At 60.2% G+C, this 25,574-nt stretch overlaps 1 protein-coding gene across 1 annotated transcript; it reads left to right on the top strand.

Annotated features, from left to right (window-relative positions):
* Positions 1-240: 240 nt before the first annotated feature.
* On the top strand, positions 241-25,268 carry CTDP1 (CTD phosphatase subunit 1). The gene is made up of 13 exons (XM_068993694.1): positions 241-545; positions 5,326-5,409; positions 5,901-5,994; positions 7,196-7,324; positions 8,742-8,892; positions 9,780-9,870; positions 11,371-11,537; positions 12,294-13,271; positions 13,583-13,724; positions 14,292-14,492; positions 18,689-18,851; positions 20,024-20,190; positions 24,527-25,268. The coding sequence occupies exons 1-13, from the start codon at positions 241-243 to the stop codon at positions 24,666-24,668; spliced, it is 2,814 nt and encodes a 937-aa protein (XP_068849795.1). The 3' UTR covers positions 24,669-25,268.
* Positions 25,269-25,574: the final 306 nt, after the last annotated feature.

The raw sequence follows: 25,574 nt of genomic DNA, 5'->3' as shown, positions 1-25,574 counted from the left end.
CCCGCGTGGCGTGCGTCCGCCACGGCCCTCGGCGCATGCGCGCGCGCGGCGACACGTGACTCCGCACGCTGTCCCGGAAGTCGGCGCGGGACGGGCGGCGGGTGGAAGCCGGTGCGGGGCTGAGGATCGCAGCGTTACCGCCGTTGTCCCCTCCTGGGCCGGGGTCGCCCGCCCGCGGCGAGGGGCGCCGGGCCCTGAGCCTCTGCCGGCGCCCTTCCGCAGCGTCTCCGCCTGGCTGCGATGGAGGCACCGCCCGGCGGCCGCCTTCCCGCCGAGGGTTCCCAGCCGCCGGCCGTAGCGGAGGTGCGCTGCCCCGGCCCCGGGCCGCTGCGCCTGCTCGAGTGGAGGGTAGCGGCTGGCGCTGCCGTGCGCATCGGCTCCGTGCTGGCTGTGTGCGAGGCCGCCGCCTCCACGCAGCCCTCCGGGCCCGCCCCTGTCCGCACCGGCTCCGGAGGCTGCGTGCGCGCGGAGCGCAGGCTGAGGTCGGAGCGCGCGGGCGTGGTGCGAGAGCTGTGCGCGCAGCCGGGCCAGGTGGTGGCCCCCGGGTGAGTGGTAACGGGGGAGGAAGCCAGGTCTGGAGGAAGCTCTGGGCCTGGGCCGGGAGCGGGTCCTGGGCTGGGCACTGGGTGGGAGGGGGTCTCCCGGGCTGCTGCTGAAGGGGCTGCGCTCGGGGAGAAGTTTGCAAGGTAGGGCGCACAGCTGCGCCTCTGCCTGTTTTTCTGAGGCTGGGTGACAGTCCCTGCTAGTCATCTACTGATCGGAGGCAACAAACTTAAAAAAAAAGCCCTGTGTCACCGAAATTGCACTCTTTGAAAGACAGTTGCGTTCTTTTCTCTCTCTGACAGGTGTCTCCACCCAAGACGTCACGTTTGTAAGTTAGGAAAGCTAGGGGTCATAGCACGTACAGGAAGAAGCAGGCTGCTCCTTGCTTGTTGTCACAGCGTTAATTGTTGGGAGGCGTGCAATTGTTGAGGTCCTAGTAAACCTTGTGAAGCGTGGTTGTAAAACCTGGCAGTTTTGCTTCATAGCTCAGGAAGGGGGTGTGGCTCTGGCATAGGTAGGTCAGGGCAAGCAGTAGTATCCTCCTAGACCATCGGCTCTTGCTGTCGTACCCGTTTTAACCTTGTGAAGGGATTTTTTTGTTTGTTTATAAGTTGACCACTGTTGTGTGCAAAGTTGTGTACACATGACTGGTGTGGTTGTTTCCATTGCAGGGACGGAAACCTGGGGCAGGTGAGCATCCCTGCCTCCTGTTCAGTGGCTGGGGTGCAGTTTCCCTCTGGGGGGGCCCAGAGCCCTGGGCGCTCAGTTTCCTTTCTCCCCACCCTGGCCCTTCCCTGGAGAGGTGGGCACTAGCCCCTGTTCCTCTCCTGGTGGCTCAAGTTCATCCTCTGGCTGTTGAACATTTTCCACCCGGTTCCACATGGCTAGAGCCTGCCTGCCTCACAGTCCTGGGTGCCTCATCTCGCATCCAGTTCTCTTCTCTCATCTTTGGAGGCAGAGCCAGGTCTTCAGCCTTCTGTACCTGCCACAGAGTGCAGGGGAGGTGGCTGGGCTGCACTCTCATCTGCCATTGCCAAAGCCATCCGCCTGGCCTTACGAGGGAGAGGCTCTCTGTGTGTGACACCCTGGTGTGCTTTCAGCGTTGCTTTGAAGTCAGGTTTTCCTTGACCATTGCTTGGGCCCTAAGGAGCCTGTAAACCCACCACCTGGACGATGGACATGCTGCTTGATGCTGCTGTTTCACTGGGTAGAAAACCCCTGAGGGAAAGACATCTGTTCCATGTTGTTCTGTTACTCTGACTGCACGGAAACGACCCCAAGGCCCAGGCAGGCTGGTTACTGGTCACAGCAGCTAGTGAGCCTTCACATGCAGCCATCCTGCAAAGCAGAGGAGCCCAGTCAGGTAATGCCACCAGTCAGCCCAGCAGCTGGCCTAGTGACGAGTTCCCAGCTGTGGGTAATTTTCTGGTAGTTTTCTGGTTTTTGGTGTTTCAGGTCTTGGGGTATCTTACTGCAGTTGTTTGTCCCAGGGCCTTTTGAGACTCTGAGCAGTGGTAGCATTTCTCCTGGAATGCAGGTGTGAGAGGGTGTGTAAAGCACCAGCCCAGAGCCAGGCTCTATGGCCGGAGTTGTCCTTGGGTCCGTCATTGCCGTCATCAGCTGGTCTCATCCTGACCACACCAGAGGTTGTTCTCCGGCAGTGAACAGTTCCAGGAACTTAGAGACCTTGTCTCTGGATGTAGTGGAAATGGCAGATGCTCTTGTGACCTGTGATGGGATTGTGTGTTTTTGTAGCGCTCACACTGTCGGGGAGAGTGAGGATTGTTCTGACCTTTTAGACAGAGGAGGAGACGCGGTCCCAGCAGGTTCTGACACACCAGCCTGGTCCCTGTTGGGCTTCCCCGGGTTTCCTCCACACCGCTGTCTGCTTAAGCTGCATTTCACCCAGGGCATCCCCGTGGGGGAAGTAGACGAAAGAAGAGTCTGTTTCTGTCCTCATATTGCGTATGTGGATTGAAATTATTTTGATTTGGAAATATTCTGACAGGGCACTGTTAGCAGAAAGTATTTCTGTTAATTATTTGTCCTTTTTTTTCACTTGTCTACTTTTTTTTTCAATTCATGTGGATACATTGAAGTCTCCAAAGGAAAGGAAAATATACACATAAAATAATCAGAAAACAAGCCTGGTGATGGATAAGGACCGGCACAGGAGGAGGCTGTGTAGGTGCGTGCTTGCGTCTTTTCTTGACGTCCAACTAGCACTGTCTGTGCCCGGTAGCCTGTCTGTCTGAATCTGCTGTTTGTATCAGGATTGTACAGTGGTGATGTTTTTAATTCCTTCGTTTCTTCTTCCTTTCTTGGTTGGCTTTCTACTGTAAGGAAAACTAACTTATTGGCGTGGACTCATGGGTTCTTATTCAGTGGATTATAGTCCATTTCCAGTTACTTTTTCAACACTCAGATTATCCTGGACTAGGCAGCAGGCACTGTTCCAGGTCCTGTTTCCTGACACAGCCCTGGAATCAGCCTTTCTCAAAGAAGTCCTGCTTCCTTTCAGTGCAGCCGTGGTCTGGACGTCTCGCCCCCCAGTGCTCTTCAGTAGTCAGATGTTTACTGCTCTAAAGAGGTCCCTTCGCCCCTCACCTGTCCGACTCGCCCAGATCCAGTACCTGGCAGCGCACCGGGACCCGCTCCTTGACGCTGCGCTACTTCTAACACAGCCGGTGCGCTCTGAGCTCCCCGTTAGAGCAGACACAGACGCTCCTGAGCACAGAAGCCTCCGGAGAGCTTGGTCCTTGTGTGTTGAGGGGAATACCTTGTGTGGGGACCGCACTGATGCCTGTCCCATGGCCTCTCTTCAGGCACCAGCGGGGGAGGTGGGCCTGTGTTGGTGGCTGGCTTGCCATTCTGAGGCTCGTCTCCTTGGTTGAAGTGTTTCTAGAGTTCACAGCATGTCAGTCCCTTGACTGTGCGGTGGGTTGAGGGTAAAATGACCCTGCCCGTGGCAAGGTCTGCAGAGCTGAAGAGGGAGGGCATCTCGTGCCAAAAGGCCGTGACTGTTGCTCCTCTCTGACCCCCTTTCCCTCTCTGGGGACTGCATCTCTTTGGGTGGAAATTTTTTAAGCCCAAGAAGAGATGCCGAAGTCAGCTGGACAGTGTCACACCCAGCTCTGACCCTGGGGGGGCAGATCTGAGTGGTCCTGTAATTTACAGAAAATGCAGTTGGCCCTCCCTGTCCATGAGTTTCCCCACCTGTGTGTTCAGCTGACTTTGGGTCAGAACATCTGAGCAGTGAGGGTAGGGATTCAGAAAGTTCCAAAAAGCAAAGCTTGAATTTCCCACATACCAGCAACTGTGATAGTGCTGACCTTGTGGCGGGTGTCACCGGTGACCGGGAGATGGCCAGTGTACACAGGAGGATGTGTGCACACACCGGGCCGTTTTCTGTAAGGGACTAGAGCGTCCTCTCACTCTGGTACCAGTGGGTCTTGGGAGCAGCTTCCTGCGGATACACACAGGTGACTGTCAGGTCAGCTTCCCTCTAATGTGGGCTGGGCGTTCCCGCAAATTACCTGGCAAGTGTCAGCCCGAGCTGCACCTGCCGAGAGGAGAGGCGTGTGGGGCCCACCGGCCGCTGTGTCCCTGTGGCCTCACGGGCAGCAGGTCTGCGGGGCCTGTGACCGCAGCATGAGGGGCGTCGGCGAGATGGTGGATGAGCAGTCACTGTTTCTCCCCGGCCCGCCACCCGCGGCAGGCTGTGCGCAGAGCGCCTCCGTCCGCCTGCCAGCTCCACTGCGTGGTCTCAGGCGCGTCCTGGGCCCGTCCCCCTCTTGCGCGCAGGAGGGTCCCTGGCAGGAAGGGATCTGGGAAGGTGGGGGGCCGTGGCAGCAGTGGCCTCACCCCAGAACCGAGGACAGAAGCGGGTGAGACCCCACGCCGGCACTGCTGACGGGCAGGGTCACCTGGGGGAGCTGCGTGTGCTCAGGGCAGGGGCTCATCCGCTCCTCCAGCCTGTCTAGGGTCAGGGTGAGGGGGCAGCTTCTGGGAGGCGTTGAGATGGCGCTGACAGTGGGCCCTCAGGGAAGGGGTCGCGCCACCCGCCCGGCACAGGCCTTGCGGGGTGCCTGGCCGAGGGCACGGGGAGCCGGGTCGTGAACAGCAGGGATGGGGTCACTGCCCGGGAGGCGGGAGAGGTCTCAGAGAGTCTGTGAGGAGTCAACCAAGGGGCCCCCACGCCAGGCGCCCAGGCCCTCACCCGCTGGGTCGGGAGGTGGGACCACGCTGACCCACAGCCACCAGGTTGCAGAGCTGAAAGCCCCCCTTCAGAGACTGCTGCCAGGCCACCAGGATTTGAGGTGAATGTACAGAGAAAACAGCAATTTCTGTGTTTATGAAAACTAGGAATATTAGTCCTGTCAGAAAAATTTAGATTAATCATAAGCCTTTTTCCAGACTGAGAATGACTACAGGAAACAAGAGTCATTTATTATTTGTCTGTATTTTAACGAGTTGTTCTTTGTCATATTAACGTTTCAGTTTTTCTAAGCTGTTTATCAGAAACCATAGGAGAATCCCATGTAAGCTTCTCATGCATTTTGAGACAGTTTTCTGTTATCTGACAGGACATCCTGAGTCCTTTCTATTGTTCCGTAGGTAGTTTTGCCGTGTTTCACGTGAAGGACACACGGAAGGGAAAGCCCTTCACTTCATCGCCAGAGAGATGGCCCGGGGGTGGCGTGACCCCCTGCAGTCCTGGGGCATCCGATAAGCCCAGGGGCTGCAGCTCGTGCTGACGGGCTCGTTCTCCCCCGTTTCCAGGGCTGTCCTGGTGCGCTTAGAAGGATGTAGTCACCCCGTCGTCATGAAGGGCCTGTGCGCCGAGTGTGGCCAGGACCTGACCCAGTAAGTGCTGGCGCTCGGGAGCGGCGGGGCCTGTGGGGGCGAGGGCCGAGCGCTGGGGTGCAGGCGGCGGTGCCGCTCTCCCCCATACACCATGGGCCGGCTGCCTCCTCGGGAGGCATGCACCCCGGTGTGGTGGGAGCAGCTGTGACGAGCCCTCCTCCTCGACCCTTGGGGACAGCCGTCCCGGACCTGGCCTGGACTTCCCGCCCAGGCGTGTCTTGGCCTGGGCGGGTTTGCCCCTGTGGTCGAGGGTTTCCCGGGTTCGCGCGTGTGGAGCGGTGTGGACCCTTCTGTTTCTCATGCTGTGGGGCTCTGGGACCGTCTTTATTTTCAAAGGGAACTTTGTGAGTGTGATTTAGTTTCTTCCTCAGCGCTCCTGTGTTTCCAGATGGGGAGGACACTTCAGCACACGTCCACTAGAACCAGACCAAGCTAAAGTCCCCGTGAGTTAGCGAGCTAGAGCCCTAGCCTCAGCGCCCCTCTCTCCGCAGGCTGCAGAGCAAGAACGGGCGGCAGCAGGTGCCGCTGTCCACGGCCACCGTGTCCATGGTGCACAGCGTCCCCGAGCTCATGGTGAGCTCCGAGGTAGGTGTCCTGGGGGGCCGGGGCTGGGAAGGTGGTCCTGGGGGCACTTCTCAGTCAGGGCAGGGGTGGGGGCGGAGAGGGCAGGCCTGTTCTCGTCACTGTCCCAAGTGACCTTAGTGCACAGATGGTCCATGTGAAGCAAGCGGCCTGCCCGCGGGACAGGGGCCGTGCCTCTCCTGTTATCTCCCTGCCTTTGGGGTGGGAGCTCTCCGGGATGCTGCCTCCGGAGCCTGGGCTCAGAGGGGAAGACAACCTTGGGCGGGGAGCCCCGGCCAGGCAAGGTCGTGAGCTGGTGGCACCGAAGGCCCCTGCCTGGGAGCAAGGCTGTGCAGGAAGTAAGCGCTGTTGGCTAAGTGGTGTTGGCCACGGGGGCGTGGGGGCCCAGTGCATGCTTTCACTAGTAGACATGCGCGTGCTGCGGGGAGGTTTGGGAACGGAAAGCTTGCTCTTACACATTGCAAGAGTCACATGGCTGTGCTGGCCAGAGGCCTCCTGATGCTGGGTCAGGGCCCACACAGGTGCGAGCCTCGCCAGGACAGGGCGCCAGCACAGGCCCCGTGAGGACTGGCTTCTTGTCTTGTTAAGGGAGCCCTGGAGCTCTGCGTCTCTGTAAGCTGTCAGTCAAAGCACTGTGTTTGTAAACGACATACGCCTATTTTGTGTTTTGTGGAAAAGACCACGCCAGAGAAGTGGTTCTGACTTCTCTGAATTACTGAAATCTAAGCATAAATATGTAAGTATGTTTAAGACAAAACAAGGAAGTCTGAGGTAGAAAAGAGAAGGAAGTGTTCCTGCTGTTTCTGTTGTGACAGAGTAGCTCTTGGCCTTTCTGCATAAACTCTTCCGGGAGCACAGGGTGGGATTCCTGTCGCTCATTGGATGGCCGCAGCTGCCCCGCGGCTCACAGCATCTCAGTCCTCCCGCGCCCCGCCCTGAGCGAGTCTGTGTAGACTCAGCCTCTTGCCTCTCCGCCCCCGATCACTGGTCCACACGTAACTAGCAGCGGTCACGATCAGACTGGCTTGAGGACATTCGAGCAAACGGAACGGGCTTTAGGCACCAGGGCATTGACTCTGGGCTGCTGGGCGCATGGGTGCAGCAGGCACCCCCAGCTTCCGGTTCTGTTTCCTGAGAAGATGGAGCGCCACCTTGTCTCCACATGGCCTTCCTCAGTCGTTTCTCTTTGCTTCCCCGGCTGTAGCAAGCGGAAAAGCTGGGGAGGGAAGACCAGCAGCGACTGCACCGCAACAGGAAGCTGGTGCTCATGGTGGACTTGGACCAGACGCTGATCCACACCACGGAGCAGCACTGCCAGCAGATGTCCAACAAGGTGCGCGCGGGCGCGGCCAGGGCGCGGGCGCGGCCGGTGGGGGTGCGGCCGTCCTCGGAAGGAGCCTGGGTGTTCGGCTTAGGAAGGAAGCAGGCTCTGCCCCTGAGCTCATGGCCGCGGTGGGGGGACAGTGGAGAGCTGGTGGGGGCTGGAGTGGACCCACTCTCCCGCAGAGCAGTGCAGGTTTTCAGGTGGCTAGCATTTCTGTGTTGTGGGATCTTCTGTCCAGGGACAGCTCTCCATGCCGTCTGTGCCGTCACCTGTGGACGTGTCTCGGTTTCCTGCATCACGACCACCGCGTTCACGGGTGGCAGAGCTGGGTGGGCAGGGGTGGGGCGCCGCGGTGGCGACTGCAGCCACTTGGGGCTTGTCCACTGCAGAGCCGGATATTTCCATTCGTTTCATAAGAGTTTTAATAGTTGCATCACGCCCAGTGTGAGCACGAGTGGTAGCAAGGTGTCCTTGGGGCCGCGTGGACCATGCCCACTGCCAGGGGCTTCTCTGTGCCCCCCCGATTCCCCACCACTGCAGCTCCCAGACCTGTGGGCAGCAGTTAGAGAGGCGGGTTGAACCCTTAACCTCGGATACCCTCACTTGGGATTTGAGGGTTTTTCTGTTGCAGCGTCCAGACGGTTTACCACTGAGCATGGGGCTGGGGTGGGGCTGGGTGGTGGTTGTACCATCTCGACTCCCAAGTGTTTTACCAGAGTAGCCCCATCGTGAACAGTGTGACAGATTTATAGCCAGTGAAAACTTAACAATGCCTCAGGTCATTTCCTTTTCGAGTTTATTATTACGGGAAAATGAACGATAAACAGAATTGAAAGGATCAGAGTTTAACTTTCTAAGGAGAGTAGACTTACGTGCGTGTTGATCACGTGTGAGCAGGTTGGAGTTACTGATCTCATCTGTCTCCTAAAGATGAACCTGGTTTTGTGCTGTCAGTCAGTGGAGTTGCATTTTATAACCGTAAGGAAGTTAGGCTGAGTTGTGTGGGGCTCTTTGCTTACCTTCCTTTCTGGCTCCGGGAGGCACTGTGGATAGACCCTGGAATCTGCGGCGGTTGGCTGCCTGCCCAGGTGCTTGTGAGATGGTTGGTGCGTGAGTGTCCACCGGGGTCCTGAGACTTCGTGAGGCCCTTGGTGCCCGGTCCTCAGACAGCTAAGGCGCCACAGTTGTCACAGGAAGCTATCGCAGGCCACCCGGCTGTTCTGGGCAGTCGCTGGGATTAGCCGGAGTGCTCACCTGGGCGGTTACTGCAGGAAAAGGCTGACCCCCCTTACAGAGCATAAGAGAGGGAGGCATTTGTGTGGCGCGGCAGGCTGTGCTGCTGTGACGCCCCCCTGTACCCCCCAGCCTGGTGGCTGTCACCTGCCGCATGTCGGTGCTGCCCTCTGACCGGCCTTGTTCTCTGCAGGGCATCTTCCACTTCCAGCTGGGCCGGGGAGAGCCCATGCTGCACACACGCCTGCGTCCCCACTGCAAGGAGTTCCTGGAGAAGGTGGCCCGGCTGTACGAGTTGCACGTGTTCACGTTCGGCAGCCGGCTGTACGCGCACACCATCGCAGGTGAGCGGCTCATGGGGTTCTGTCCCGCTCTGGACACTCAACGGCCTGCGTGTGGGTTTGGCTCCTCTCTTTCTCAACGGTGGGTCCTGCAGATGGAGGGAAGGTCAGAGGCTCTGCCTGCCTCAGCCTTGGCCCCGCGGTGGTGGCTGGGGCGCGGGCAGGCCAGTCCTCCAGAACCTCCTCTCTGCTCGGCGGCAGTCGCGCTCCAGTCCCGAGTGCAAGCCCCTGACTCTCTGTCAGCTGCATGCCGCAGGCCACTGGAGAGGCTGGTCAGGATCACAGATGCGTGGGGAAGTAGGAGCGCTCTGTGAGGGCTTTCTTATACAGGCAGAGACCTTCGGGGCTGCCAGCCTGGTCACCAGGGACGTGTCTGTCTCAGTTGACGGACAGTCGGTAGACAGCAGTCAGTGTGAGTGTCGAGTCTGTGACCTCGGGGTCCTATCAAAGGGCGAGGGCTCTGGTGGGTGCTCAGTGACCCTGGGAACAGCTGAGCACTGGCGCCGTGCACGGCTGGGTAGGTGCTTCCTCGTCCGTGTCCACGCCGTTCTGCTGTCGGGGCGAGTTTCAGAGCGCTGCCCGGACACCCTGCTCTCCCCTCTGCTGTACAAACACTACGGCCCAGGGACCCGCACGGGCCACAGGCCCCTCCCGGGAGCCGTGGCTTGTGTGGGGTCCCCGTGCTGGTTACTGGCAGACCCTGGGCTCCTGGGGCAGCACTGAGCTGTGCTCACCTCGTCTGCTGAGCCAGCAGGATCCGGGTGGGGGGTGCCGTCAGCATCTGGACCGATCCCCTTCCCCTAAGGGGGGCGGGCTCCGTGTCTCCCCATCTCACAGTGGGATGGCAGTGCATCTCAGACACATGACCGTGTCCTGTTTTCTTTTCAAAGGCTTTTTAGATCCTGAGAAGAAGCTGTTTTCTCATCGAATATTATCGCGGGACGAATGCATTGACCCGTTTTCCAAAACAGGGAACCTCAGGTAGGTGCTTGGCTGTGCACCTGCTGTCGTAAAGTCTGCGTCTGGAGCATTGGCTGCTGGTTCCGTATCCGCTCCCAGTCCCCAGCGTCCACTCTGGCATGTGGATGGCCGCTGTCTTCCAACTAGACCCCTCCCTTGCCTGCTTTCTCTGAATGTCCAGTCAGTGGTGGCTCCTGGGTGGCTCGGGCCGGAGCCCGGGATCACACGTGTGGGAGGGAGCGTGGCGAGCACCTGGGGCGGAGCGCCTGCAGACCCCGGCCGCCCCCGGGGCCTCGTTCCTTCAGGGCCTCGCGTGTGCTGACCCTGCCGTCAGTGTCCTGCCTCCTTCCACCCCACAGGCCCCTCCCATCCTGGCCTCCAACCCCTCACTGAAGGCCTGTTTCATATTGCGAATTTCTTGCTCAGCTTGTATAAGGAATTTCCCCGTTTTCTACCTAGAGAGAAGCAGCCTCTCCCCAGTAAGGGGGTACATACCCCTGGCTCGGGTGTGGTCTTTTGGCTGGTGTTGGCCACCCTTAGCTGACATTTCGAGTTTCAGGTTCAGGACGTCCTGTTCACATCTGTAGTACATAAGAGAGCCTGGGCACTTGTCCGGAAACAGCGCTCATGCCTACAGGTTGAGCATCTGGATGAGCAGATACAGGCACGAGAGAAGGTGTGATGCTTGTCAAGGGAGAAGCTACCTGAGGACGGGGCATCCAGGGACAGGGCTCCTGGCAGCTCCAGGCGGAGGTGCTTGGTGGGGCAGGTTTCTGGCTGCGAGCTCTTCCCTGGTCTCGCTGGAGTTAGAGGTGCTGAAAGCATCGCTGGTGTAAGTCATTGTAGGTACCTTGTGCCCGTGGAAACAGACTCACAGAAAACATTTCGGACATGTGAACGTTTTTCCTGCCTTTAGTGGCAGCTAGAAAACCTGAGCCGTGGCAGGTGCTTCTGCTGGGTTTGTTCCTCAGGCCTGGAAGGAGGGCAGGGAGCACCATTCTCTGACTCTCTGTCTTTGCACTTGCTTGTCTGAATGTTGGCCTTGGGGGCAGAAGCCAGGTGACGAGACCCCAGAGCAGGCCCGTGTCCCTCAGGCTTGCTCGACCCTTGCTCCCCTGGCACCCAGCGTCACTGTTCTGTCCTAACGTCACGTTCATGCCCAGCTGAGACGCGAGTGGGGCTCTGCCTCCTGCCCAGAGCCGGTAGCTCTCACAGGGCACGGGCCTTGGCCGGGCCCGTCGGTCCGTGCCAGCTCCCCCAGGCAGGGCTCTCCGCAGCCCTGCCGCCTCACTCTGTCCTGCTCCTGCCCCGAGGAGCACCAGACAGGGGAGGAGTGTTGGCAGCCTTGGTGTCGCTTTCCCTGGAAATGTTGAGAGTCTTGTTTTTTAAACAAGCCCGTCTGTGCAGCTCGTGCCTGGTTCTGGTTAGTCTGCTCTCCGTTGGTTCCACGTGAGAGACGGTGTAGACGTTTGGTGGGGACTGACTTCCATAAAGGGAACTAGTGGTGCGCATTACTTCCAGAAATCTCTTTCCCTGTGGAGACTCCATGGTTTGCATCATCGACGACCGAGAAGACGTCTGGAAGTTCGCCCCCAACCTGATAACCGTGAAGAAGTACGTCTACTTCCAGGGCATTGGGGACATCCACGCCCCGTCCGCGCCCCGGGAGCCCCCAGCGAGGAAGAGAGGTGGGTGGTCCCCGGCCGTCGGGCAGTGCGCCAGCCTCGGTCCCGTCTCAGCTGTGGCTACTGCTCCTTCAGGGTTCGGTTTGGTTTTGTTCAGTTTATTTTGTTTCGGCATCAGAGAGGTTGGGTGGGTTTGTTTGTTACACTGATACTATTTGGTTTCAGTGTAACAGTATTAGCCTGAGCGTTTTTTCCTGTTGAGTCCAGTGAAGAATGCTACTTGACTTAATGCACCTGAACTCTCCCTTTCCTCCTGGTTCTCCCTGGAAAGAACAGCCAGGCCCAGGGGTGCGATGTGGGGGCTCCTGCAGAGGCGGGGCCGCTGCACCCTGCCCAGACCTGCATGGAGCCCCTCCAGACAGTAGAGCGTTTAAAGTGTCTGATAATCTTTAGCCCTTAAATTATTTTGAGAATACAGTTATTGCTGCAGTGGCTGAAGCAGAACTTTGAGGCCTGGCGGGGGGAGGGAGGCCCCAGGGCACCCTGCATGGCTGAGGCAGGGGCGTTCTGACCACAGCCTGGGAGCCAAGAGCGGTCCACACGTCTCGGACCCTGTGGAGCCCCTAACACAGTGACCGACGAGGCGGCCAGCCTGGAGCAGTCGCCCGCTGGCCACCTCCTGGTGTGTGCCAACGTCCAGAGGTGTCTGGAACCACAGGTGCGGGCAGGCGGGCAGCAAGTCCACAGGAGGCTTCCTGTCGCTCATTGAGTAATGGTGGCCTTGTCTCCTGTGTCCTCGCCTGGTCGATCGTCCTGAAGGTGCCGACGCCGCAGAGCAGCCTCTATCCATCAGGGACCCCGAGGAAGGAAGGCCAGCATCCGCGGTGGAGAGTAACGGCCTTGGGAGGCCCGCCCGGGAGCTCAATGGGGGCCCGGGCCCTCGGGGATGCTGGCCTTGCCAGGAGGAGGAGAGGGGCGCCCGGTCCACTGCCCGCACCCCCTCTGCTGACGGCCGCGGAACTTCGGCGGGCTCCCAGCCACGCGGAAAGACTCCGCCAGAGAAGAGGCCTGTGCGGGGTCCAGCCGGCCCCGACCCGGACCCGGACATGCCCAGCGACAGCGGGAGCAGCAGCGAGTCCGAGGGCCAGCCCTCGCCCACCCCCTCCGACGGGGAGAGCGGGGAGAGGCGGACCCGGAGGAAGCCCCAGGCCGCCCGCGAAGCCGGGAAGGCCACGCCTCAGGGAGGCCCCCCAAGCCTGGCCGGGGAGCGGCTCGCGGGCGCCAACCACTGCGGGGAGCCCAGCCCCGGCGTGCCGGCAGACGCGCAGGAGGACGGGGAGAGGGACGGGCTGTGCGTGCTTGGCGGCGGCTGCGCTGACCGCAAGGAGGCCGAGACCGAGTCCCAGAACAGCGAGCAGTCGGGCATCACTGTGGGCGAGTCCCTGGACCAGAGCATGGAAGAGGAAGAGGAGGAGGACGCGGACGACGACGACCACCTGGTGCACCTGGAGGAGATCCTTGCCCGCGTGCACTCTGACTACTACGCCAAGTACGACCGCTTCCTCAGCGGCGAGAGCCCCGAGGCCCCCGACATCCGCAAGATCGTCCCCGAGCTGCGCAGCAAGGTGCTGGCGGACGTGGCCATCATCTTCAGCGGGCTGCACCCCACCAACTTCCCTGTGGAGCGCACGCGGGAGCACTACCATGCCCGGGCGCTGGGCGCGCGCATCCTCACCCAGCTCGTGCTCGACCCCGACGACCCCGCCCGGCCCACCCACCTCATCGCCGCAAGGGCCGGTGAGTCACTCCCAGCCTGCCCGCTGCCCTGCCGAGCCCAAGGCCTGAAGCTCCCGGCCAGAGGCTCTGGTTGGGGGCCAAGTAGAGAGGCAGCAGGGGCTCGGGGCCCTTCAGGAGCTTCCTAGGACGGCCCCCGACTCCTGCCCCGAGCCCCGGCCCCGCCCCTCCGTGCTTCTCTCCCCCCTCACCCCGCCCCAGCCCCAGCAGCCCCGGCCCTCCGTGCTGCCCCCTCAGCCCCGCCCCTCTGTCCCTGCCACCCTGAGGGCCCCCGCCCCCCACCGTGGCTCTGAGTGGATCGAGTTTGCTTGCAGGCACGGAGAAGGTGCGCCAGGCCCAGGAGTGTGGGCAGCTGCACGTGGTCAACCCCGACTGGCTGTGGAGCTGCCTGGAGCGCTGGGACAGGGTGGAGGAGCAGCTGTTCCCGCTGCGCGACGACCAGGCCAGGGCGCAGAGGTGAGTTCCGGGCACCCGGTCCCTGACAAACAGGTGCAGGCGGCGGGCCTGCTCAGCCCTCGCAGCCCGCGGCTTCCCGTCTGCGGAGACGCCCACCAGTCTCTCCCCTGTCCCCGCCAAGCGGGTTGTCACCCAGAGCCCCTCTCCCCGGTACCACCTGGAGAAGGAGAGCTGCTTCTGAGACATGAGACGGCATTCTGCCGTGATTCCTGGTTTCCAGGTGTTTCGAGGCTGGGAATGCTTCTGTGAAGTCCGGGGGTCTCTGCAGAGTCCAGCGTGGAGGGAGGTGGTGGCCGGGGAGGGCAGGTGCAGAGGTGCGTGGGCCACAGTGTGGGGAGAGCGGGCTGGCGGGCGCCCCTCTGCGTGAGAGCAGGCGCTGGGTTTACAGGCAGGGCTGCAGACAGCCTGAGAGATAGTGCAAGAGTGCTGCCTTGTGTCCAAGGCCGCGGCAGAGCCTTAGGCCTGGCCAGGAACCGTGTGCCCCCTGCAGAGTCACGTCCCAGTGGGAGGGGTTGCCGGGGTCCAGTGGGTTCCAGCCCTTCTCACAGCTCTCCTTCTCTTCCGTAGGGAGGACGGCCCTGCGTCCTTCCCTGACAGGCAGAGCCTGCTCCCCGCCGCCCTGTTCCACCCAACACCCGTGCACCCCAAGGCCCCGCCTGGTCCTGAAGTCCGGATCTACGATGCCAGCACGGGCAAGCTCATCCGCACAGCCACCTCGGGCCCTGGGCCACCTGGCGCCCTGCCCCACGCGGGGCTCTCCTCCTTCAGGTACTCCAGCCGCTCGCGGGGAGGTATCCCTGAGCCATGGCCAGCCGCGAGGAGCAGGCTGTGTGTGGGCAGGCCTTGTGCACGGTCTCCCATCTGGTGCGGGGCTGGGCCTGAGGAGGTGTGGTTCTGCCTGGACGGGCACGTGGCCCTCCTCTGCCCAGGGTCAGCAAGGGAGCAGGAGGCACCCCTGGCCCTCCTGCCTTGCCCTGCCGGCTGCATCTCTGGGACACAGGGCGGGCCTGTCAGGAGCAGCTCCCGCCCTGCGCAGGCACATGGGCCCTGGAGACTGTAGGCTGTGTATCTGTCCTGCTGCTGGGCTCCAGCTGTTGAGGCCAGTTTCAGTTAGGTGTTGGTTGGTGGTTTTGTTATTTGAAACTAAGAGCGTGGTCACTGATAGAGCTTTGATTTTTTTTTTCATGACGACGTGATACTTAATCGTTTAAATAGATGTGTCGTGAGCCCGTGTGCTGCTTTTGTTCCCGTGGAGTTGCTTTCTGGCTGGGTTAAAGGTCGTGGACATCTTTGACTCTGATAAATGGGGCAGTTGGTTGTTGTTTCGCCCAAGGCTTGCTGAGCCCCATAGTCCTGCCCGGCAGCCTCCCGGCCCTGGCCCATCTCGGACACACGGCTGCGCTGTGACACGTCTCTGGCCGCTGCAGCCCTGTGGGCCCGCCTCCACCTCACTGGCCTTCGCCTCGCATCCTGAGCCGATGCTTCTTCCCGGCTGGCTTCTGGGAGCTCTGCCCTGGTCCTCCTGGGTGGCGGTCGCTGTGAGAGGGCTGCGTCACTGCCTGGGTCAGAAGATGCTGGCCCCGTGCTGCCGGCCGAGCGGTGCTGGCTCCTCGGCCATGTGGACACGTGGCCTGCTGGGGTTTTCTTTGCGGTGATTGTCGTGTTCTCTGTTAGGTCCTCCCTGACGGAGAGCAGGTGTTCGGGTGGTGGGTTGAGGGCCCTGGAGCTGCGCTGGCCTCGGTGTGTGTCTGTGGAAGGCACGCCATCTGGACAGAAGCGGCCCAGTGTTTCTAGAGTAGCTCATGCAGCTTATCCTAAACAGCGTTTGGGTTTTGGGATGCAGCTCTGTGTTCTGTCATCCCAGAAGCTTCATGGGGCTCTTGTTCTGTGGAGCTGGTCTTGTCGCTCCTCGCGCATGTGTGGCACGTCTTGCTTGTCGCAGCATGGCACGTGCTCGCTGTGTACTCATCCTTCCACTAAGCTCTTCTCCGGAGTGTTGCAGTGAGCTCCGTCTCTGAGGTTCCTCCTTGTGAGGGTGAGCCTGACGGGGTGCAGGGCTCGCCTCCGAGCGTGCAGCCCAGGCCACCCCCTGGGCCATCCACCCTTTCCGGTCCTGTTTCCTGGACATGGCGCCTTGCCCACACGTGTGTGGAGGGCAGGGTGGGCTGCGCTCCTGGGGGCAGCATGCCGGGGTGTTCTGATCCAGAACCCTAGGGCAGACCCGGTTGTGACTGGACACCACAGCCGTTAGGCGGTTGCTTCCGTCTGATACTTGTTTGGGAGTCGTAAGTCTCGGGAGCTCCTGCTTTGATGTTCTGGTTCTGGGCTAAGGTGCCAGCCCGCAAGGGGCCTGGAGTCAGAGGTCCTTGGGGAACATGGGTGGAGCGCCTCTCACCAGGATCTCCGTGTGTAGGTCGCCGCTGGGACCGTGGAGGGGAGAGCAGCTGCCGTTCAGAGCCACTGGGCTGGGGCCCCGGTCCGGGCTGCCTGCGTGGCAGGCGCGGCTCCACAGCGTCGCTGGGCCAGGGCTGTGTCTGGAGAGCAGGGTGCGAGGTCGGGGCCACGGCAGCATGCCTCACACTTGTCTCCCAGCGGGTCAGCCGCTGAAACAGCTTCTTCTATGCCCCTTCGTAGCTGAATGCTTCAGGTTGTGAATGTCTTGTTTTTTTTAGTATAGGTTTTCTTTGGAGATGATTGTGGGTGAACAGGCAGTTAACAGAAATGGCAGAGAGCCCAGGGACCCTTTAACCATCTCCCCCCAGTGCCCACATCTCCAGACCTGCTGCCCTCATCGAGCTGAGATGCCCATCCCGACGGTCCAGACCTGGAGTGGCCACCCCCTCTGGGCCCCCTGCCATCCCCAGCTGCCCTGCCCACCCCCGCTGGCCCCCTTCCCCCCACCACCTCCCACGGCCCCCCTGGTCTGTGCCCGTCCCTGTCCTGTCATCCGAAAGCGTGGGCTGGTGGGCTGGCAGCTCCGCCCGGCTCGGCTCCCTGGAGACTCTGCCCCAGCGTCACTGTGTCGACTGCTCAGAGGGCGTCGTGGTGTGAGGTGCAGCAGTTTCTGTGACTGCCCACTCGCTGAGGACATCGGGGGCGTGTCCAGCTCTGGACTCTAAGAGACAGGGCCGCTGTAAACGTGTGCGTGTCTCTGTTTCTCCCAGGTCGGCCATGGGGGCTGCTATGGGCTTGCTAGCACCGGGGCGGGGAGTGGTTCGTGGCCGTCTGACCCCCCCAGTCTCTGTAGGTGGCGCGGGTGTTCTGGCCTGGGGAGCCATGCAGGCAGCATGGGATGCTGAGAGCTGGCTGGAGCGGCGGGGCTTCGGCAACTGGTGGTCACCGTGTTAGGAGACTGTGGAGACATCTTTAAAATACCTATTTCTCATTCTTCTTAACACAGCAAACCTTTGCATGTTAATACCTTTTTAATGAAGAGCAACTATTTTCCAGTTCCCTGGTGCTTCAGATAGTAAGGAATCTGCTTGCAGTGTTGGAGACCCAGGTTCTATCCCTGGGTCAGGGAGATCTCCTGGAGAAGGAAATGGCTACCCACTCCAGTGTTCTTGCCTGGAGACTCCCATGGACAGAGGAGCCTGGAGGGAGGGTTACAGTCCTTGGGGTCACACACGACTGTTTTCCAAGTAGAAAAGAAACGTATGGAGAAGCGTGGCTTGTTTGGGTTTTGGGGAATCTCTGGCTGATGGAGGGCGGGTGCCCGCCTGCCGCTTGCCTGCCCGGTGGATTGCCATCTGGCAGGGGAGGCCATGAGGGGGAGTGGTGGCCAAGCCCGTCCTGTCCCTGGAGGAGGGAGCATCTTGGCGGTGCCTGCAGGGTCCCTGGAGCCCCAGCCCGAGGCAGCGAGGGGCAGGCATGCGTGTGCGCTGGGCGGAGTCTGCACTCGAGGGAGCCACCCCAGCGGAACCCCGGGCCTCCGCCTCCCGTGGAGGGCGCTCATGTTCCTCCTTTCCCTTTCTGGATCTGGAGGGAGGCTGTAACAGGTGTGTTTCTAGTACAAAGATGCTGCTGCCGTTTTTCCACACTCATAAGAGCTGTGGCTATTGATGTGACCTGATGTGGGACTGTATGGAGATCTTGTGGCTGCTTGACCTCACATGGAGCGCAGATCCCCCTACGCGGGCTTCCGGGCAAGTGTTCACCCTGCCTGCCCACCCCGCCAGACCGGTGCTGAGCAGTGTGGCTTGTTGGTGAGAGAGGAGGTCAGTGTCTCCCTTCAGCCTGAGGACAGGAGAGCCTGACCTGCCGCATTCTGGCTGGACCTGCTGGGCTTTGGCTTCGTAAACAAAGACTGATGAAACCCGAGTAGGCGCCACCCATGAGGCAGCGTGTGTCTTCACAGCTCAGGTTTCCCGTGTGTGCTCTGTATGTGTACTCTGGGTGTGTATATATGCTGTGTGGGTGGGGGTGTGTGTACCTCAGGTATGTTTATATACTGTGTGTGTGTGTACCCTGAGGGGGTGTGTGTGTATACCCTGGGTATATGTATATTCTCTGTGTGTATGTGCACCCCAGGTGTGTGTATGCCCTGTGTGTGTGTACTCTGGGAATATGTATACTGTCTGTGTGTGTGTGTGCACGCCCTGGTGGTGTGTGTAGGTTTACCCTGGGTGTGTTTATAACTTGTGTGTATATGTATACCCTATATGTGTGTGTGTGGGCCCTGTGTGTGTATACCCAGGTGGGTGTGTGTGCACCCTCAGTGTATGTATACCCTGTGTGTGTATGTGTACCCCGGGTGTGTGTGCATACCCTGTGTGTGTGTACCCCAGGTAGGTGTGTGCACCCTGAGTGCACATATACCGTGTGTGTGTATGTGTATCCCAGGTGGGTGTGTGCACCCTCGGTGTATGTATACTGTGTGTGTGTGTGTGTGTGTGCACGTGTGTACCTGTCCTGAGAGTCGGGCTCGGGCCGGCTGTGCTCATGGGCTGTGACTTCCCTTCCAGGGCGGTGCAGCCACGCCCCCAGCAGGTGTTTGGTGACGACCTGCCCGACAGTCAGGATGGGGAGCAGCCTGGTCCTTCCCGGAGGAAGCGCCAGCCCAGCATGTCGGAAACCATGCCGCTGTACACGCTGTGCAAGGAGGACTTGGAGAGCATGGACAAGGAGGTGAGCCCGCACTGCCCTCTGTCCGCCCGGCGCGGCCCGGCGGGACGCGACTGGTCAGCGTTGGGCAGCGCGGGAGGCAGCTTTCTGGCCCCACCCGGGGAGCCTGTGCCCCGCCCGTGGACCATGGGCAGCCTCTCGGAGGAGACTGTAGACTCTTAGAGTTTGGGCGCTTCGTGTCTGCGGACGTGTGGTTCTGTTTGGAGCAGTGAGTGCCGTCTCTCAGCATAGGAGTCCTGCCTTGCCTCCCTTCATGGGCATTCTCATGTTTCATGGGAGAAATGGAGGCCTTCAGCTCAACTGAAGAGGGTGCATTCCGTGTGAGGGCCTTGTGAAAGTGGTAGTCACTCAGGCGCGTCTGACTCTTTGTGACCTGTGGACTTTAGCCCACTAGGCTCCTCTGTCCCCGGAATCCTCCAGGCAAGCCTACTGGAGTGGGTAGCCATTCCCTTCTCCAGGGGATCTTCCTGACCCAGGGATCAAACCCAGGTCTCCAGCATTGAGGCAGATTCTTTACCATCTGCACTACCAGGGACGCCTGGAAGACCTTGTGGGCCCAACACCACCACCGGTCCTTGGACTGTCGACGCAGCGTGTGTGTGCTTTAATTCATGCATGCGTGAGCCTTGTCCCTTCTCAGCTGCACGTGTAGGTTTCAGCTGGAGATGTCGCTGGTCTGAGCCCTCCTGCTCAGAGCTGCTCTATTTGGGGCGGGGATGTCCCCCCTCAACCCCATCGCCCAAATTTCATCAGAGGGTTTTTAATCCTGGCCATGCCAGGTTCCAGGGCCTTCCTCCAAGGCGTCCCCACTGTCCACTGTGCGTCCACGACTTCTGCAGGGAAGTGGGCCCTGTAGAGCCGTGGTGTGCACAGGTGTGTGGGGCACATACCCGGGACAGGGCTCCAAGGGCACCGGCCGTTGTCCTGGGCGCTGGGCCTCCCTGACTCGGGGCTCCAGCAGAAATGGTGATTTGTTGGGCACTGGAGTTCTCAGTGGGGGAGGAGGCACAGCCCGGGCCGCCGCTTCCCGCCCGGGCAGACCCCACATCGGAGCTGCAGGAGCTGCCGTGTGTCTTCCTGGAGCAGGCAGCACTGAGACCCGTCTTGGGAAGGGGCCGCAGGGCGGGTTCCTCGGGATGGTGCTCTGTCCGTGCTGACGCTCAGCCCCTTGTCAGGTGGACGACATCCTGGGTGAGGGCAGCGACGACAGCGACAGCGAGAAGAAACCACGGGAAGAGGAGGAGCCTCCGGAGGAGGAACTGGGGCACGGCCCGCCCGAAGCCCTGGGGGCGCCAAGGGGGCGCCGGCTGGAGAGGAGCGTGGCAGACGGCCGCGGGCTCAGGTGAGCGAGGGCTGGGCGCCTCCCACGTGGTGAGCGTGCACCATCCTGTTTTTGGCAAAAAGATCTTCCTGGCATCAGGGACCCTGATGGGAGGGGTGGGAACCCTGAGGGGGTCCCCAGAGGGCAGAGGCCTCCCTGCTTTCTGAGCAGGCGGCCGGGTCCAGCTTCGCTGCATGAGCGCCTGTGGGTGTCTGCATCTGTGTCTTTCTGGCCATCTGGTCTGACTTGCAGGCCGTCCTGTAGGTGAACTGACCTGCGGAGAAAGTGCGGCCCCTTCAGGCGGGCACAGGCCAGTGCCCCGCAGCAGGTGGAGGGCGGCACCGCACCCTCCGCTGCTGGAGCCCCCTCGGCGCACTGTGCTTCCCCGCTTCATAGGAACGCTGTTCCATGGGTCGAGGAGAGAACTGTGAACTCTGTTCTGGGTGATCAGCCGCACACGATGGTTTGACTCCGTGTTCTCACACGTGGGGAGTCCTGCTGTCAGGGTGGAGGATATGAGGGGTGCAGGCGTCGTGGATCCCACATCTGTGCCGGGTGTGAGGGCTGGGGGAGCCCTGTGCTCCATCCCACAAGGGCTCAGACAGCTGCTTTTATTATGAAACGCGCTCAGGCTTTTCAGAAACGTTAGAGCAGATGAGGTCTGGATAAGCTTTTCTTGGAGCGTGCCCGCTCACCCTGTGGTCCTGACCCGGGTCGCATGCCCTGATGCCGTGGTACGCTCCCCACATGTGCGTCTCTGAAGACGCGCAGAGCCTCCCTTGTGGCCGGGCCGGGCGGGACCCCACCCGGCAGGCGGCATCCTCTGAGCCTCGGGGCCCCAGTGGCCTTCCACACCACAGGGCAGGCGCTCCTGGGGTGCTCAGCTCAGGGTTTGCCAAAACTGCTGGATCAGATCAGGTGTTTCCTCATTTTTGTAAGAATGGCCCATGTTTCCAAATGAGAGAGACATTCTTTTCAGATCCTTTTGTGTCCTGGTAGCACCAGGCTGCCATTCCCTCCTGATGCCCTGTTCCTGGCACATTGCCCTGCCGTCCTCCCCCCTGCAACGCCAGTCGTAACCTCCACTTAATGCCCACGTGCACAGAAATAACCAGCTTCTCCACTGTGAATGCAGCTGGGACAGCGGCGGAATACAGACCTGTCCAGGCAAACACGCGTGTGCACGCACCTGCACCCGACGTGGCCTTGATGGGTGAACTAATGACCTTACCAGGTGCAATGCTGCCCTTTTCTTTTTGCCGAAAACACCCAGCGGGTTGTAACCAGCAGTTCAAACATACGTGCTCTGTGGATTCTGTCTGATCTGGGCTAGGTGTTGATACAAAATAAGTTTTTTATTTAGTGTTTACTAAACAGCAGACTTCAGGTGTGGGTCTACATGCTTTTCTACGGCAAAGTGCTCAGACAGTGGGCCCTGGGGGAGGAAATTTGCATGCGTGTTTGTGTTCCTGTTCACGTTGTTGCTTTATTCGACATCAAATCTGAGATGACTCTCGGGCCTTAAATTTTCTCCAAATTAAATCTGTTAGCGTTTCCCTAGGGAACTGTGCAGCTGGTTGTGGAAACAAAACACAAATATTGCTTGTTCTGCTGAGAGGAGAGGAAGCTGGTCTCAATTACAGGCCTTTATTAACCATGGCTTGCAGCTGTTTCCAGCCTTTGAGGTAATTTAAGCACTAAAACTCAATTGTGTTGGACGTGAGATTATTCCAAACATTGTGTAACCGGGACTGAGGGCTTGCCTGTTCCACCCCCGGGCACTGCCTCTGTGGCCTCTGACTTTCGTCCCTGGCAAGCCCGCCTGTTGGACCCCAAGATCCCAGAGCCTTCCTCCTGTGGAACCCCCAGGGTTCAGCACGTTGGCGTTCGTCTCTGAGTGGAGGCTGTAGTAGGCTGTGGGCCCCCCTCCTGGCTGGCTGCGGGCGCCTCCCTGGGGCTCGCGTCTTCCCGGCTCCGAGGCCCATGGGGCCATTGCCCTGAGAGTGGAGGGGCCGTTGCCCCTGCGGCAGTGTCTCCAGATGCGGTTGAGAAGCTTTTGTCGACAAGTGGCTCGGAGTGCCCCTCGTGGGGACCTGTGCCTCTGCCCTGGGGCCCTGCCTGGCCCCATCCTCGCCCCTGGGGGCTCACCGCTGACAGCCTCAGCTCCTCATCGAAACACCTTGGGGCACATGAGGGTCTCTGCACTTCATGTTTCTTACCTCCAGGAAGGTTGCCCGCCCCCACCCCACCCCATCCCCGGTGACTCACTGTGGGTCTCCCAGCACGCGGAGTGGAAGGTGGCCGAGGAGGAGCTGGAGGGACAGCCCATGACCTCAGGGTCTTGCTGCGGCCGAGGCCGTGCAGCTGGGGATGAGGCCTGGGTCACCCCCTGCCTGGGGCCAGCATCCACAGTTGAACAGGACCCGCCTGGGGCCGTGTGTTCACCGCACATGTATTGTTGCTGTGCACATGTACGCACGCACGACCTCCAGTTCTGTCCCTGGGAGGTGGTACCCCTGTGAGGAATGTGGTTATTGGGGTTGTGTGCAGTGGTTTGAACGATAAAGAAGTAAGCAGTCTTTCAAAACTGTTTCTACATGACGTTTCTAAATGTATCTGCATGTTCACCACTCAACAAAGGGAAATAATCTGGGTGCTTCAGATTAATCACACGTAGTAACTCCTTCTGTTCGAGCATCTCCGCACGTCCAGAGTCAGCCTGCAGTGTCGGGCCGGCCCGGGGCCCCGTGTCTGCTCTGATTTGGTTTGAGAGCTCCAGCCCTGCATCCCCGCCTACCCCTGCCCGGCGCCCCACCCCAGCTTGGCTGGCGCCTTTCCTGGAAGCATCACAGGGACCCACTCGGCCCCATCCTCGTGTCCAGGCCCTGGCACCCTCTCCTCTTCCCAGCCCAGCCTCCTCAAGGTGCAAATGGGGCCTGAGAGAACGGGTTCTTTCCAGTTGACTTTCCCTTCCCTCACGCCGCCTGCGGGGCCCAGCGCCCAGCTCCAACTGTGGGCACTGATTGGAAAGGCGGCTGTGGTCTGTGGCTGTGCCCTGTCCTGTGTCCGTCTGTCTGAGGCGGGTGCGGCTGCCGCAGGGCTGTTTCTAGGCTGAGGCAGGATGCTCTGGGGGCCCGCTGCCCTCCCAGACGCGGCTGCTCCACGAGGCCTCTGAGCTCAGGCTCCAGAGACCCACAGTTCACCTGTCAACTCATCCCACCACCTCACGTTTGTCTGTAAGTGACAGCGTAAAACGGAGTGGTTTTTTAAACGGAGATGCGCCTCACCCCAAGGCTGCTCGGCCTGCAGCTCTTCTCGTAACCGTGACGACAGTGGAGCATCCAGAGTGACGCTTTGCTTACCTGGTGCAGATGGAAGGCCGCGACTTAGACACGTGTGTCCGCTGCCCACTCCTTTGCCAGGATGTGTCCCTCTGGGCGGGGCTGGAGGTGGAGGATGTGGGGGACCCTCAGCTTCTGAGCTCAGTGTGGGGGGGTGTGACCTCGGGTGGGGGGCGGTTCCGGGTGCCAGGCCATGGGTGCATGAGCCGAGGAGCTGAGGGTGCCGAGCTCCCGTCCAGCGCCCGCCCCGCAGCACCTCGCTGGGCGTAGCGGGAGGCTGTCCGGGGACGTGTCTCCTCGTGGGGAGACGTGCCTGTTGCACGTCTTGGCTCGGGAACTCGCGTCCCAGGGCCAGTCCTACTCCCACGCAAGGCCCAGGGCCACCCCTAATCCTGCCAGCCTGAGAGGTGAGGTGCTTCCTAACTGTTCCTCCGTTTCACTTTCTAATTAATTCGCGCTATTTTTTCAGTGTTTATTGTCCTCTTTGAATTTTCTGTTTTGAGGGGGTCGGTTGCTGTTTTCTGTTTGGGGAGTGTTTCTCACGATCGGATCGTTTGTTGTCTGTTGCAGAAGCATCTTTGTGATAGAGCTTGAGTAACAGGCGACGTTGTCCTGTGTGTGTGGCTGCTGACAGTGCCCTTTGTGGCTCTAAGAGATGCACTTTGGGGGGTTTCTTCTTTCTGGGATGTTTTCCCAAACCAGAGGTGTGTGTCAGGGGATGTACGTACTCTTATAAAACTGAAGTTTCTTTTTCGATAAATGGTGCTGCAACAGTTAGATGTCAAGTGCAAGATAATCTTGGCCACAGTCAGAAATTTATCCAGAAATTAACTCAAAATAGATTGTAGGCCTAGACCATGAACCTGTCTGCTGGCGACTGACCCAATGCCCCTTTCCGGCGGCTGGTCCCACCCTGCCCTCTCCTGTCCTCATGTGGCACAGTCACTGTGTCACCTGCTATGGGCCCTGGCCATCAGGGCTGGGTGCAGCTCACAGCACGTCTGCTTCCATTGCAGGGGCCACAAGAGGAAGCTGAACGAAGAGGACGCGGCCAGCGAGTCCAGCGGGGCATCCAGCTGCGAGGACGAGGAGGGGGGCAGCTCGGAAGCAGACGAGATGGCGGCCGCGCTGGAGGCTGAGCTGGGTGACCTCATGTGACCTGGGATGGCCCGCAGCTCACCCATGGAAGGACGTGTCTGTTTGCAGAGCTCCACCTGCAGAAACATTATTTTGCAGAAATAGGTGTTTTTAGAAGTTTTACCACAGGAAGGCCGACTTGTTAAGGACAGCATCGTGGGGAGCGCGGGCCACGCCAGAGACTGTCATTGAGCTCGGCCAGGCCACCCGGCAGGACCGAGCGTGGGATCTGTCATCAGAGGAGGGGTGTGGGCTGGAGCATGGGGTCTGTCATCGGAGGCGGGGGGCGCTTGTGCCGTTACTGCCGCAGCACGTCACTTAGGGTGAGGCCTGGGGCGCCGACGAGACTCAGGGGATGGTGTGCAGGAGCCCGGCATCCTGGCTCTCCTGCTGAAAGCGGTGGTGCGCGCAGGGTTTAAGTGAGGCTGCGTGGCACGCACACACCTGCGCAGAGTGCAGATGGGCCAGGGCTCCCGGTGCACTATGACCCGTGGGGTTCACTGACACCAGGTCCTGTGGCTTTGTGCCCAGGCCGCCTCCTTACTCCCACGGGCATCGGGACAAAGGCCACCGCCTTTGGCTCCTTCGTGAGATCAGATGTAAAGTTTTGTATATCTGTTTCATATGTGACCCCCCAAACAGATTTTTCTTTCATTTAATAAAAGTCTTTTTTGTAAGCCTTCTTCCCGGCCCCATTCCCTCCTCACAGGGTCCAGCCACCCGCCGCCCCGCCCCAGCGCCCATCAGGGAGGTCGTGGGCAGAGACGTGGGGAGGTTCATGGGTGAGTGAGCAGGGCCTTGGGCCTTGGAATGGAGAAGCAGGGTCCTCCCAAGCTGGCCCGTGGTTGTTGCTCGTTTCGTACGCACCAAAGCTTTAGAAAAGCTGAGGACCGCTGCTGTTTCTAATAGATTTATGAAAATTAGATC

Source organism: Capricornis sumatraensis, chromosome 21 (assembly GCF_032405125.1).
Source record: "Capricornis sumatraensis isolate serow.1 chromosome 21, serow.2, whole genome shotgun sequence".
NCBI lineage: Eukaryota > Metazoa > Chordata > Mammalia > Artiodactyla > Bovidae > Capricornis > Capricornis sumatraensis.
The sequence above is the reverse complement of the archived record's forward strand: the minus strand, read 5'-3'. Positions and strand labels throughout refer to the sequence as shown.